Source organism: Oenanthe melanoleuca, chromosome 5, assembly GCF_029582105.1.
Source record: "Oenanthe melanoleuca isolate GR-GAL-2019-014 chromosome 5, OMel1.0, whole genome shotgun sequence".
In the NCBI taxonomy this organism is placed as follows: domain Eukaryota; kingdom Metazoa; phylum Chordata; class Aves; order Passeriformes; family Muscicapidae; genus Oenanthe; species Oenanthe melanoleuca.
In genome coordinates, this window is record NC_079339.1 from 25,822,963 (window position 1) to 25,837,554 (window position 14,592).

The window sequence follows — 14,592 nt, forward strand, 5'->3', positions numbered from 1 at the left end:
TCCTCCTACTCACTCACATGAAGTAACTGGGCTGCTCTACCTTTCAAAAATCATCACTAAAGTGTTGGCCCATCTGCTAATATATGCAACCCTACCTTCAGATTTGTTGCAACAGAATTTAAAATGCAATCCTCACCTCAAAAAGCAGTAGCTCAAAACCTTTATCTCTGCCCCTCCCTGTGCTCTGTAGATCTGAGCATCCAACAGCACCTCTACCTTTGCAGGAGCACTCACCTTTCCAGGTTCATTCAACACTCCAGGCACTCTTCAAGCAGCTGCTTCACTGCCCTAACCCCAACAGACCACAGGTGTGAGGATCAACAGCACCAGCCTGTGTCAGCTAATTACCCAATAATTAGGGAAGACACATAGCCTAGGACCTTTACAGGGAAATCTAGAGCCATTTTCAATCTGAACCAATTCTCAGAATATCAGGAAGTCACCTAATATAATGAGCTAATTAAGGGGGTAACTTCATCTGCAGTCAGCCTGAGAGATGTTTGAGCTCTAATAGAGACTGCAAAGATTCACAGCTAATTGTTTGCAGGATCATGACATTACATTCAGCAGAGCTTGTGTGACAGGTCACAAACAGGTGTTTTCAAAAAAATAAAAAAATTGCTGCTGACCTAAGTGGATCCTAAATAGAACAATTGCATCAATGCTGAATCACCCTGAAAAATCCAGCTGATATGTCAGGCCTGAGCCTCAGCTCCATCCTTTAAAAATATCACCAGTAATAATGAATATGTCTCCTTTGTTATTTTTTATTAATAAAGTGGCAAACCACTCAAACAAATATCTCTTCCCCTGTCCTTTTATGCTCCCTTTCACCACACACCACAGGCAAGATTCTGAAGTACCACTGTAATGTTTAGATCATCAGTGGTCTTTAATAGAAGAAGCCCTTTCTTCCCCAAACAAGAAACTTAAATGAGTCGTTTTGGAGAAAACTCACAAGCCATCAAGGCAAGACCATTAAGCTTGGCTCTCCCAGCTAAAACATTAGTTTCATGCAGTGTTAGATGTTTGGAGCCAGATCCCAACATAAACACCAGCATCTCTCTGACTTAAGTCAAAACACTGAGCCGTTAAACTAGACCATTTAGGCAACTTGAGATTTTTCAGTGGCTTGCTAAATAGACCCAGATTTCTGAAAACAGACTATCTTTCCTCAGCTCATTCTAAGCCATCCTAATTTTCCAGATGAGCTGCCAAAAGCACACATCATCACCACACCTTGGGTGAGTAAAGCTGAAAGCCCAGCACCAAGTGTTGCAACCACCAAAAACCAGTGGGTGGAATACACCAGGCACACACTGAACTGCTTATATTCATTCTTCCTGGAGCTCTAGTAATGAAACTTGAACATTGTTTCAATACTTGAGATATTTTGCAAAAGAAAATAATCACATTTTTAAACCCTCATTTCGTTATTGTTTAAAAATATACTCATTAGCATAACTGAGCTATCAAAATGACATTTTCCTTTTCTTCTTTACTCACAGAAAACTATTGCAGTCTTACTGGTGACACATAATATCAAATTATCCTAACTAAGGGCAAGGAAAGAAGGTGAAAAACTGGCTTTCTGCCTAAGAGGGCTAGTGAAACAGAAAGATCTATCAGTAACTGAGGAAAAGGAAAGTTGTTGGACTTGACCACCTTAGATCCATGTAAAGGAGATGCAAAGGTTTCTGCTAACAGATTTCTCTTATGAAGGAGAACCTACTGGTTTGGTTCGTATTGCAGCAAATCTTGAGAGACGCTGCTGGTGTTATCTCCTGTTAAATGAACTGATGCACACAAAAGGACAGTCTTAGAGGTAACAACACAGTGTTATCTCCTGAGTTATTGTTCCAGTTGTCTGCACTCTTGAAAGCAGAGTTTCCTTCCATTTTTCATCTTCCACAGTTAAAGTTACAGCTTTTCTTTCATCTTTCCTCAAAGATTATTAACAAAGCTCAATATTTGATTTCTCAGTATTAAAAGCAAGAGCAACTTTTTCCCAGAACAACTCACTAGCTGAGCTGAGTCCACAGAATTTAATAACACCCCCATACATCAATGACTTCAACTACAAAATGCTTGTTTTTAATAAGATTATGCATGGCTACATAGTATCTGAACAGTAGGTATTTCTCTGCATGTATATTTTTGCATACAATAAGAAAATAAGATCTAAGAATGACCAGTTAAATATACTTTCTTAAGAAACCACTTTTTTAAGATAAATATGTGAATCTCATGAACACTGCCCAGTCTGTTATTTGCATGGCAGTGGGAATAAAACTGTAGCAGTAGCTACACACTGATTATCTCACTGTAGCAGAAGTGAAAGGAGCTGGTATCACAAATTCTGTTGCCATCACAAACTTCTGTGAGTTTGCAGCAGGTGAATATTTATTAGTTCAGTGCTAGAACATTGGTGTATCTCCTTGTGGGGAATTTTTTCAAAATGCACTTTAAGTGTGTTTACTTGAATTAGGCGATGAAGAGTTTTTAAGTTGCTTCTTTCGCTCCACCGCAGTTCGCAAAGCCTGGAGAATTAAGTGTTTATTATTCAGGATGTTGTAGCTGCACAGGTTAAGCAGCTTGTTGAAATTCTCCTCAGTGTAGGTAAGCAGGCCAGTGCCATAGGGAGCAGCACAGCTGGACACGTTGACTCTTCCCTGCTCCATCTCTGCGGGACTGCGCTCCACATCTGAAATCAGAACAAAGCAGCACAGCAAAGTTTCTGAGGTGGGAAACTGCTACCAGGCAATGTAAAATACAAACTAACAGACACAAGAAGATGAAGTATCTCCTGAAAATAGTTCAAGATTTAATTGCTGTATGGTAACTCTGACAGCTGCACTAATAAAATTCAACAGTTCGCTGCTTGACTACAGTCCAGAATTGGCCAGCAGGCAAATTTTCCCATGCAAAATTCTTTCCTCTCTAAATTAAGGTTTTGCATCACAATATTTAATTTTTTTAAGATTTGGAATTTTGTATATTTAGCTTTTCAGCTGAGTTCTAGGATGCCAGCTCTTTATCTACTAGTTGGTAGAAAATTACACCAAAGGGCTCCTGAATTGGGAATCCTCCCTCTCAGGCAGCTGAGGTTTTAAGCACATGCAGCAGAACAAATAAAATAATGAATAGCATGAGGTCTTTTTCAATAAGCTGGTACATGGATTTTTGTTCATTTTCTGAGGAAAATGTCCTAAATCATAGAAAATTAGGAATAAAAAAATTGGAGTTGATGCATGTAAAAGTATTTGTAAATTGAAACTGAATTTGCCAAGTAGGTTTTCTAGTGAAAATATTTCTTCTATTGCTGAACAAAAGGAAGCAATCTGGCAACTTTTAAAAATTATAGGTATCCAAGCAAAGCTTTTCCTTCATTACATATTTTCAGCACTTTCTATTCTCATTTTTTTAATATAAAAAAAGTGATTGGAGAATTCTAGCTTTGTTAACCAAGAAAATACTGTATCTCTTCAGGAGACTGTTAGGAGACAGGGTAAGCTACCGGGGGATATAACTTAAAAGTTGTGTCCTCTTCTTTATTATCAAAGCTACATGACCTGTTTCAAGTGCCAGAGGGGGTTTCCCTCAAGGTACATCTACTCATGCTTTTATTTTTAAACCTCTTCATTCCAATCCCTGATTAGCTGGCAATACTATGTGCATCACACCTGGACTGAGAACACAGTAACTTAGCCAACTCAGAAGCTTGGCAGTGTCTTGTTTTGGAAGAGGAACAACTTCAAAGGATCAAACGGATGATAAAATCTCAAAAGATGATCACTGCTGTCAACTTACTCGGTGCCTTGTATTTTTGGAAGGTATCACACACCAGTGGAAAATAGGCCAAGATTGGTGCCTCCAAGCTGTCCTCAAACACATAGCACTCCTTCAGGTGCTCCCTGTCTTCCTGGCTCAGCTCTGTGCTGGGGAATGGGATCCCATGCTCCAAACAATACTCTGAGAATAGGTCCAGTGGCTGACTCAACAGAGAGGAGAGATGCAACACAAAGACAGCTTGAAGTAAGACCACCAAACCCCATAATATTTTGCTGCAGTAGACAATCTGAGATTGGTTCTTATATTTATGAATAATGCTAACTATGCCCTGCAACAAACATATAATCTTAATTTTAATATATGCTGGGTAACAGAAATTTGGTTGATTTGCTAACACTTTATATTTTTTAAACGGTGTTCTATTTACTGAATTTGATATGCCATTCAGGTGATTTTTGTGATTTATGAGCACAGTAGAGGATATGGAAAAGGAAACTTTGATTACATGTGGCTTCTCAGATTTTTAAATATTTGCATTCAGTGCATCTAACTCTCTATGTCTTCGTGTCCTCTTACAAATAAACTACATTAATTTCAGTCATATAAGCTATTGAGGAACTTGTTACCAGGGTAACAGATACATAGAATAGGACATCTTCTGTATGTCTGTGTTCATATGCCTGTCCCAGAAAGACACTGAAAACAGCCCTGATAAAGGCAGTAACATTATGATCACAGCTGTGAATAGTACCATTGATGTGATCATTTAAATCAATAAAACCAGACCATTTTCTGGAGGGGAAAAAAAAAAAAAAGAGAGAGAGAGAAAGCTGTGAGGGTAATTCAGCTGCTGGGGTCATACAGATAAAGAATGGCTGCTTCAAAACATCACCAGAGTCTGTGATCCTCCACTGTAATTTAAATGGAGAATGACATCCACTTTTCTCTCTGGCCTCAGAATGGGTGGGCAGCTGGTGTTGATGAAGAAAGCTGTATCTATCAGCTTCAGGTAGTCACTCATTTCATTCAGCTGGTTGGGAGAAGAATCCAGCACTGTGTCTGAAAGGCAAAAATTTATATTATTAATTACTGCAGAGTCAAGTCCCCTTTTTCCCAAATCAGCATAAAAGAAGAGGAAGAAAAGACAGTTGATGTATATTCATCTTTGACACAAAGCCCACAGTTAAGTATTTGTCTTTGGCACAATTTTAGTGTCTAGAGCTCAACTCTGAGATCAGTAAGAGGGAGCAGTTTTGGGGCTCAACTTCATCCAAAGTGATAGATTACTCTTCTTTTTCAACAGGTGTAAATGTGTGGCTATTTAACTTCCATGGAAGCTTCAAATCACTCTTTGATGGCTTTTGAGAACACAAGCAAACCTGCTGTCCTTTCTTCAAGACAAAAATGAGACGAGGAGTAAATAATCTAGGGCTTATCAAAACCCATTCCACAAACATGTTAATCAAATAATATTAATCAAAATTTGCCTTTTTGATAAAACTCAACAAATATTTGTCCTCAGTAAGTATCAGCACTCAAGTCTCCTTCAAAGATATAACTAAAACAATTTCCAATTACCTTTCCACATGCAAAAGCTCTCATTCTCCAAGTATTTGTTATGTAGCTGCAAGCCCTTGAGGAAATTATGGTAAGTTGAAACCACTGGCCGCCCAGTCATCATTTCTCGAAGAGTTTTGGAAAGGCAACCCTTGGGAATGGATAAGCAGGTTGTCTGCTCATGAGGCTTCTTGGGCAGAGCAGGATGGTCCTCTGGAGGAAGAACAAGAAGAGGGTATGTCTCTGCATTTGGTCAGGGTCTTTCATTTCAAATAATAATAACAACCAAACCACCATGACTGCCAGCCCCATCTGTGACCGAGTGCACATGCAGAGTGCTCTGGGCAGTGGGTTTCAGTGTCACACCATCACCTTGCTCTTCCCTGTATGGCCTCTCCCTCCCCAAAGGGCTCTGGTAACCCTCTCATGACTAACAAAACTCCCCAGGGATGTTGCACAGTGAGCAGCACAATGAGCAGCATGATTTTTTTTCCTGTTTTACAGCACAGCTGTTGGTCTCCTGCTTTTCCTTCATTCTCAAGGGCTTGGTGTTCCCTAAGCCAGAAATAGGACACAAAAACAAACCCTTTACCAAATGTCAGGTTTCACATTTCAGAGAGGTGTGAAGAAAACACAGATGCAAAAGAAGAGTGATCTACAGGACTAACCAATGTCATGCTCAGTGTCTCGAGTCCATCTGTGCCAGAAGTGTTCTGAATGACCCGAGAGGTAGACAGCATCCATAAAACTCTGGGAAAATATATTGCTCCATGTGCCTTAAAAATAAGAAAAAAAAGTGCCATATTTAGTATTACTTTGAATATTTAGAGCACAGCTATAGCAACATACTTGGATCCAGTTTCTGGTTTAGTTATGAAATATTATGAATTTTCCTATAAACATCAAATGCCAAACCATTCCACACAATGCCTGGATTATGACCAGGCCATTTTCAAAACCTGGCTGTCAATAGAAGTCAGGCTGTGAGTTTAAACACTTCAGATGATGTGTGTGCATGCATGTGCTCTGTTTAGGTCATTCAGCAAATTAGTCACATTTGTCTCAAAAATTAGTTTCCTCTTTTGTCACTTTTGGCTGGTTTATTTGAGATTGAAATTGCATCAGATACATTCTCTAGTGTGCTAATATTGCAACTTGCAGACCACCTCTATGTAGCCAGCTCTTAAGGTGATGTTTTCTTGAGACAGTAAATTACCTTCCAAGAAGCAGATGTGGGATTCTGGGATCTTCTTCATCCGGCGACCCATGAAGAACTCGCTACCAAAATCCTCTGAACGAACAAAGGCTCCATACTTCAGGAGACCCACTTCATAAGGTGTGAACTCCACCCACTCTGCAAATAAGGCATCAAACTGGGTTTATTGCAGCCACATGAACACATGTAAAACTCAGATAATCAGAAGCTGGAAGAAGCAATATAGCTTCACCATGGTGGTGACAGTCCAAACCACCATGTTTTGGAACAATTCAGCATACATGAATGCAAGAACCTAAAGTCATCTTGTCTGCCAAAATCCATTCATCTTGGGATTCAGGTCCTTTACTGCACTAAAAAGCAAGACCTGGGCTGAAAGTCCACTGATTGCAAAGACCCTGCACACAAGGTGGCATTTTGAGTTCCTCTGAGTCAGCAATGACACCAACTACCATTCATTCCTCAGACTCTTGTAATCAGTGCCTTGAGGACAAAAATCTCTGACCAAACCCCCCTCCCCACACAGAAACCCTGGCTGGGTGCACTGGGACTGCAGCTGTGCCTAGGAGCAGATAACCATGTTCAGTTTCAGGACCTCCTGCTTCGTTTGTGCTGGAAACACCATGGGAATAGGGATCAGGATCACTGCTCAGGGCACAGAGTACTGCCCCTCCTCAGATCCTTCTCTAGCTGCTGGGAGCCAACTCCTGCTCTGAGCCCTCTCCACCTTCCCCTTTCTCCTCCCTTCCATGCCCTCCTCCCCACTCTTCACAGCTCTCTTGGACTCATGCTGCCTCAGCAGAAGATCCAGCAGCTGAAAGGGGCTGTGGGGGTAGGTGGGGACAAGAAAGAAAAGAGCAGCAGTAGTGGCTCTCAAGGCCAACAGCAAAAAGCATCTCCATCTCCCCACCAAGCAGTGTCTACAGCACAGACATCTCCCTTCCATAGTATTAGGATGCATGTTTTCATCCAAGCCAGAAACCAGATATGAAAACAGGAGAAAAAAAATATTTTAAAGATTTATTGGCTTGGCCTTACAGTAAAAAGTTTTGGCATTCAAACAACCTTAAAAGGAGACTCTTCAGAGTTATAGGAGGGTGTATGATAATCTATACCTTTAAAATCCAAAGTGCTGAAGTCATCCTTGACATTGAGGGACAGGTATATGGGGAGTGGATTCTGCCCCTGATTTACTGCTAGCTGCTGATCCGAGAGTTTGTGAGCACTTTCCTGTTTACAAAGAGCAAAAGTCACTGTAAAAAGGTGACCATGATGCATGGACTTACAACAATATCTAAACATGAACTGTCAATGAAGTATCTGCTAAACCTCAGCAGGTTTTGTTCTGTTTGGCCACACAAGTGTGTTCATGTCTTATCTGCCACGAGCTTTCACCAAGGCATTGTGCTAATGGGGGTTTTGGTAAGGGGGACAGGGCAAAAATGCAAGAAATGTGTCTGTACAGTCACTAGGATCTGATTTGCTTTAAGAAACAAAGATAATTACTCAACCTGGACCCATTTCCTTCAATACAGCTTATGGGTATACATTGCTATGCCTGAACTTATCTGTCAGAGCCTTCTCTCCTCTGTGTGTTACTAGAATGATCACCTGATCCAAAATTAAAGATGGAAAATCAGTTTCCTTAACATCTGGAATTTTTACATGCTCAGACATCTCCTGTAGATGCTCACATTTTAGGATTACTTTGTTACTTTTATTCTAACAAGTCAAAGAGAAGTCCTTCAGGTGTTTTGAGAGCCTTTAACTGAATCCACAACCTTAGACATGCTAAGTTAGAAATCCTCTGAAATAGGAGAGGGAGAGAAAGAATATAAAATACCTGATGATGTAGCATACAATCAATGAAAAGTCCCCATAAATCTGTAAAGGACACCTTGTGCCCCTCTTGCTTTCTCTCACAAAGCTTATTTTCATAGTATTTCATATGATCCAAAGAGAAACAGTGCAGCTTGCTCTCGATCACGTGTTTCCTGATACCATCAATTGGCTCACTGAGATCTTTTTGTGACCAATTTGCATCTTCATATAACTTTGACATGGTCCTGGAAAAAAGAAAGGTACTGTGGTTCATCACAAGGGTACATGACAATTCATTTGGCTAATCACACACAAGTGTTTTGTTTCAGGCTACACAAGGCTTTTGCCCTCCAACTTTTACTGGGAAGAGCATTTCAAAGCTGGGGTATAATTTACACTGTATAATGATTTCTCTTTTTTTGCTGTACAAATGCATTCAAAATCATCCTAGCTCGTTTGTTTTTCAGAATCAAAAGAGTAATAAAGCAACACTGCTAAATCAAGATTTTGCCACAGCTTCTGAGGCCAGTTCCCTAGGTGGGTCAGAGCCTGTGTGAAATGTGAAGCTGCAGTTTAGCAGTGACTATTGCCCTGGCAAGCATGAGAGCCCCTCCTTGGGTGTGCAACAGGGGGGTCACTTCAGACTGCTGGAACACATAAGGGCAAGCCTGAGCTGCCAGTCCCCAGAGCTCAAGCAGAATCCAGTCATCCCCTCTCTGTTCCAATTCTGTCTCACATACTTTTAGAGCAGCCCTTCAGAGGCAAAATGTTTTAAATCTCTCTACCTCTCCTAGTTTGTGCAAGGCAGTCACTACTGAGTGCATGAATGACACTGTGTTTCTCAGGGCTGCTTTTTTAAAGCCTGGTTTCTGGAGATGTGTAAGAGTTGGGCCAGACATATATTACAAAAGGATTTTTGAAGTGCTGCATGCAACAAGATAAGTTACAAACCCTCCCAGTTTGTGCTCTTTTCTTTTTAGACACTGAGTTACAGAAATACTGTAATTCTCACTAGATTTGTTTCTTTTAAGAGGACAGCACTGAGGTATCCCATGAAACAAGTGCCAGAAGGAAGCCAAGTGCCAGCCTCAAGCTGAGTAAATTCATCTGTAAGGCAAAATTGTTCACCAGGTTATCCCTTTGCTAACACAAACAGCAAGTACAAGCCCAGCTCTCCTTACCACGTTGTGGCAGATAAACCACTGATGTATGACACACAGTCCAAGACCCCCAGCTGCTGGAGAGCCAGAAGACTGCCAAACAATGCTGTCATGGACCTCACTCCCCCTGCTGCAGTCACCACTGCCACCACTGGCACCTGCCCAGCACACAAAGAAAGGCACAGAGTCACATCACCAGATGAAGTACAGGAATGATGGCCATGCACAAAAAACTAACAGCAACAACTGCTTCAGGTAGGTTTTGATTAATTCACCTTCTTCAGGGCAGTGCCTAGGTGTGTGTTTGAGTTGTGGAAACTTTGGTGTAATTCAGTGTATGCTGAAAGAGTTCTCCTGATCAGTGATGCTTTAGAAAGTCAGAAACCATAAGTACAGTTCTTCTATGGGAAAATATGTTTTCAGATTTTCTCAATGTATTTAATTTTTCCTCAACTCTTTCCCTCAAAAAAAGAGCTCTGAGTACAACTAAGAGCAGCACAAAACCTTCTGGCATAATTTTCTTCTCCTCTACATTTATATGAAACATTTGCTATTCTCCTGGTAGATAATGCCCAGCTTTATAGATTTATTTTAACACCCTCTTTCCAGCCCAGATTACCTCTGCCTTCCCTGATATCAGTGCCATATGTCATTTGGTTTTACTTTCTTCAGGGATGCATCAATCCTGTTATTCATCCTCCCTTTTCTGTATAGCAAAAACTGATACAACAGATATTCAGGTTTTGGAACATATGATGCCATTACCTTTAATTTTGTCTTCACTGTATTTTACCATCTACTTGTGGTTTTGTTGTTTTGATTTTTTTTTTATTAATTTGGCTCAAAACCCCTTTTATTCTCATTTAATAATAACAAATCCTACTCTACCTGTTACTTAAGCTCCTGAGCACTTTAACTTGGTTGGAAAATGCTGTCCTGCACACATGATAAAGGTCTGGGTGTGCTGGGAGCTGAACAGAGCAGTGGAGGAAATAGCCCATAGAGGAAATACCCCGCAGACTCTTGCTCCAAGCTCCACAGCCCTATAACAGGTTATTGTCCTCCAGTAACAGAGCAGCTACCTCTGAGTTCAGGGATCCCCAGGAGAGGAGCAAGCAAGAGGTAACACCAAAAAACACACAACCCAGATGTTACTGCACCAGTGTGTTATGGGAGAGTTGCAGCCTCCCCTGTGAAGAACCTTATGGCAGCAGAGAAAAGTGCCAAAGAGGAGAAATGGTCTCAGTCTAAGCAACCAAATTTCACCAGGCTTGGTCATACACACCAGCAAATACAGCCTTTGGGTGGCCCTGAGTGAGGACAGAGGTTGGCAGAGAATAAAGGAGCTATAACTGGCCTCCTGACAGCTCCTCTTTCATCCTCTGTGCCAAAAGCTTGGATATGGTCTCAGGTGCAAGTGACAATCTGGCCTGTACTATTTAGTCTGGAATGTGTGGAAGAGCTATATGGGTAGTCATGCAAGTACATCACATCCACTTCTCTCCAAGTGGGTCATATCACTTCAAGTTCCCAAGATGCTGTCCCACATACCTCATCCTCCTGCAGGTCTTCATCTAGATGAAGAAGATTTTTCAGAGCAGCAGCAACCACCTTCTTCCTTTTACAGATGAAATCCTGCTCCTCTGTGCACAGATCAAACCCCAACCGCAAATCCAAATTCTTGCAACTAGAACACAGGGACAGCACAAGGCACTGCCTGTAGCCACTTCAGCTGGAGACATTCAGCAAAACCAGTAACAATAAACCAGCTTAGAGAAATTATACTTCCATGTATATGAAAGTCCCCCTACACAAATGAAAGCAAGTATATGGATATCCTATATCCTATATTTGTGCTTTCCTGTGGAGACTTTAGATCAGATTTGTGTCCTGAACAATTTCACACAATCATAAGGAGGTTAAATAAATAAAATCAAGTTGTTTCATATTGAACTTTGGTATTTGGATACCTCTTCACGTTCTCTTGCTATGCATGTGTTTCCTGAAGCACAAAGGTAGCCCTAAGTAGTTATTTAAACTTAACACACTTCAGTTAAAAGAACCCTAATACTGAGTTAGGTTTATCTCTACAAAGAATTTGTGCTCTAACTATTTGAGTCAGAAGATGTCTCTTAAATTTATCCCTTCTGTTCATTAACATAAATATCACGTACATTATTCATTCTATAATTTATATTTTCACAGGGTTCCAGTTTCAGAGGTTTTTTCAGGAAAAAAAACCCACAAAACTTCTCAGTCTCTTCTCTGAATACTATTCAATAAACCCCTCTGACTTATCATTCACCTGCAACTAAGGCTTGCAATGGAGCTAACTCATCAACAGGGGGTAATGTTGCCCTTTAGATAATCTCAACAAGCCAGTCAATCAATAAACTACTGTCCATGTGTTTCATTGAAAATGACCTGTAGATGCATAAAGATGTTAGACATGCTAGAAATCTGGTACACACAAGTATGCACGTATTGCAGATAAAGGTTACATGACAGAGGGATGTTTATGTATCAAAATTACAAAGCATCAACCTTAGGAAAAACATTGTGATGGTTTATAGCCCATAACTAACTACCACCTATCCTTTTCTAAATTCTTGCCAACCAATTTAAAAGCTTTAAAGCATTTTATCAACCATTCCCCATATTTCAGTCATCTTTATTCCCTGTTTTGAAATTAGCTACTTTAGGATGTGGCTTCCTTTCATCCAACAATGATACTATGAAAGGAGAAGAGATAGCCTAAGTAATCATTCAAAAGCAATAAAATATTTACCTATTTTCCTCATTCACAGACACCTCATAAGAGTCCCCCTGAAAATCAAGAATGAAAGCACCATAAATTTTAAATATAATTGAAATTTTGTAAAAGCAGATTTTACAGTATTAGCAATTATTCACATATATAGCCTAATGACAAATTGTTGGTCTCTTCTCAGGCTTGCAGCACACAATCCTCATCCTGCTTTTAAACTACTCTTAAAGCAGCCAGAAATTCTGAATATCCTATTTTCTCCTAAACCAGTTATATTTCTAAGTGTATGCAGATCTAAGCAACAAATAACTCAATGCATTTTTAGTAGCAAAATTATTATGTGATCAGATATCACATATACACGGTTTACCTTGTTGAAAGGACTCCAAATACTGCCAAAGGATACTCACTCTCATAACTGTCACTTTCTTTTCCAAGTCCAGAGAATGGAGAGGCACAGCCAGGGGACTACTTACATCCATTTCCCTCCTTCCTGAGCCAGGCTGATTTAAAGAGGGGGAAAAAAAACTTTATAAGGAGAATATTATTTATAAATCCTAGACACAGAAATACCAGATAAGGGTTAACTCATGGTTCTTCTCTCAAAATTTAGATTATGCCTAAATTTAAGTTAGGTTATCACCTTAGGTTATCACCACTCATAAGCAAAACGTACACAACAGAAAAAGTGCTCCTTTGGCAGAGTCATGAGCAGTCTGGGTTGGCTGTGCTTGATGTAGTGGAACCTGGTGGTTTCACTGCTTCCTGGTCTGGAGTGAGGACCTATGGAAATATCCTGGGTTTCTTCATAGGATCCTTTCATTGTGAAGGTGAAATCTCTCCCTAAGAGCAAGAAGCAAACCACAGGGAGACATTTACTGCTCCTAGTCCTGAAACTGGCAAATAAAAGTGCCCCAAGGAACATTTCAGCCTTCCTGCTGCAGGCTTAACTAAGGTTAAGGGGAATTTTAAGCAGGCACCTATGTACATAATTCTTTGTGGTAAAGCAATGTGTGAATTTATTTGAATCCCCCACAGCAAGTATAATACAAATGTTACCATCCTAAATTCATAATTAAGTTGCTTGTTGTAAATCCCATTGAACTGCTTTGTAAATGCTAAGTTACAGGATGATTAAGTGCTGCTGAATCCTTTAATACAAATGATCAAGTCTGAGGCTAAGTTTGGCAAGAGGGCCCACTCTGAAACTCTCAACTTAGTGTGAGGATCTTCACTCCTGGCACCCTTTTCTTTTCCCTCTTTTTCCTTTTGCATCCCCGGTCTCCACATCAATAATTCTAGATTGATTCTAATTTGATTTTTCTTTACATGTTTCATGCATGTAGTAATAGAGTGAACCTTGCCATCAAACTTAGTCACACTTGTACAAATTTATATTAAACCTACATTTGCTGATACTCTGCCAGTGATTCTTTAAGTCAGCTAAACCATTTGTGACGCCCTGCCAAGTGACAGAGGGTGTGTGCTACACTTGTGGATGCCTCTAACAGCATTCACATCTCCTGAGCTTTTACTGAAGTCTTTCCCCTCCTGAGAGTTCTCTCCCTTCTTTTACTTTCTGTTTTCACCAGAAAACAGAGGCAAAGGTATTTCAGTTCCATCACACCGCAGTGATGTTTCCAAGTCTCCCAATCACCTCCAGTTTTCCTTAAGCTATACAGTCATGCTGATGATTCTCACTTTTAGCAAGTAGGTAATTCAGGAAACACTTCAATCCCCAAGAAGCCCTGATGCAGACAGACACTAAAACAGACCAAATATTTATCTAGATTCAGCTGTGTTTCCCATAGAACAAAAAGTATTGATAAACAATTTAAATCAGCAAACTCACTTTTGTAAGAATTCTTCATTTTTGTTTCATTCACATGTACTTCCAAACAGGAAATTTCACGAGACTGGAAGAGAGAATCAATAAAACCTCTGGTCACAGAAACAGTTCAGGATTCTCACTGAGGTTCTAGGGTCTGTAGAAACACAAAGCTTGGCCAGGATGGTCTGTGGATGTGAAGAGTTTGTAGAAACTGAGTATCTTGTATAAATCTTGCAAGCAGTACTGCAGTTAAGGAAGCCAAAATAACTGGGGATCTGTCATTACATTTAAATACCATTCAGTCCCCAACAATTAACACAAGAAATTTTTCTCTCTATCTTCCAACCACATCCTTCAGCTCTGCCCTACCATAAGACTGGCATACAAAAAAAAAAATTTACCACTAGTACGCCATTAGTAATGATCTTCTCAGATACACCTGGTCTGA

The 14,592-nt window shown here is 40.2% G+C and overlaps 1 protein-coding gene across 1 annotated transcript in view; it reads right to left on the reverse strand.

Moving 5' to 3' along the window:
* Positions 1-1,516: 1,516 nt before the first annotated feature.
* Positions 1,517-14,592, reverse strand: part of LOC130254066 (cytosolic phospholipase A2 epsilon-like) — a 30,116-nt gene continuing 17,040 nt past the window's right edge. The window contains exons 7-21 of the mRNA XM_056493275.1: positions 14,546-14,588; positions 14,166-14,229; positions 12,990-13,156; positions 12,724-12,816; positions 12,335-12,372; positions 11,098-11,233; positions 9,568-9,704; positions 8,409-8,631; positions 7,681-7,795; positions 6,566-6,703; positions 6,018-6,125; positions 5,371-5,562; positions 4,685-4,851; positions 3,811-3,991; positions 1,517-2,704 (exon numbers count right to left, since the gene is read on the reverse strand). Coding sequence (XP_056349250.1) covers positions 2,466-2,704; positions 3,811-3,991; positions 4,685-4,851; positions 5,371-5,562; positions 6,018-6,125; positions 6,566-6,703; positions 7,681-7,795; positions 8,409-8,631; positions 9,568-9,704; positions 11,098-11,233; positions 12,335-12,372; positions 12,724-12,816; positions 12,990-13,156; positions 14,166-14,229; positions 14,546-14,588 — 2,041 coding nt within the window. The 3' untranslated portion in view covers positions 1,517-2,465. The remainder of the gene's footprint in view (positions 2,705-3,810; positions 3,992-4,684; positions 4,852-5,370; positions 5,563-6,017; positions 6,126-6,565; positions 6,704-7,680; positions 7,796-8,408; positions 8,632-9,567; positions 9,705-11,097; positions 11,234-12,334; positions 12,373-12,723; positions 12,817-12,989; positions 13,157-14,165; positions 14,230-14,545; positions 14,589-14,592) is intronic.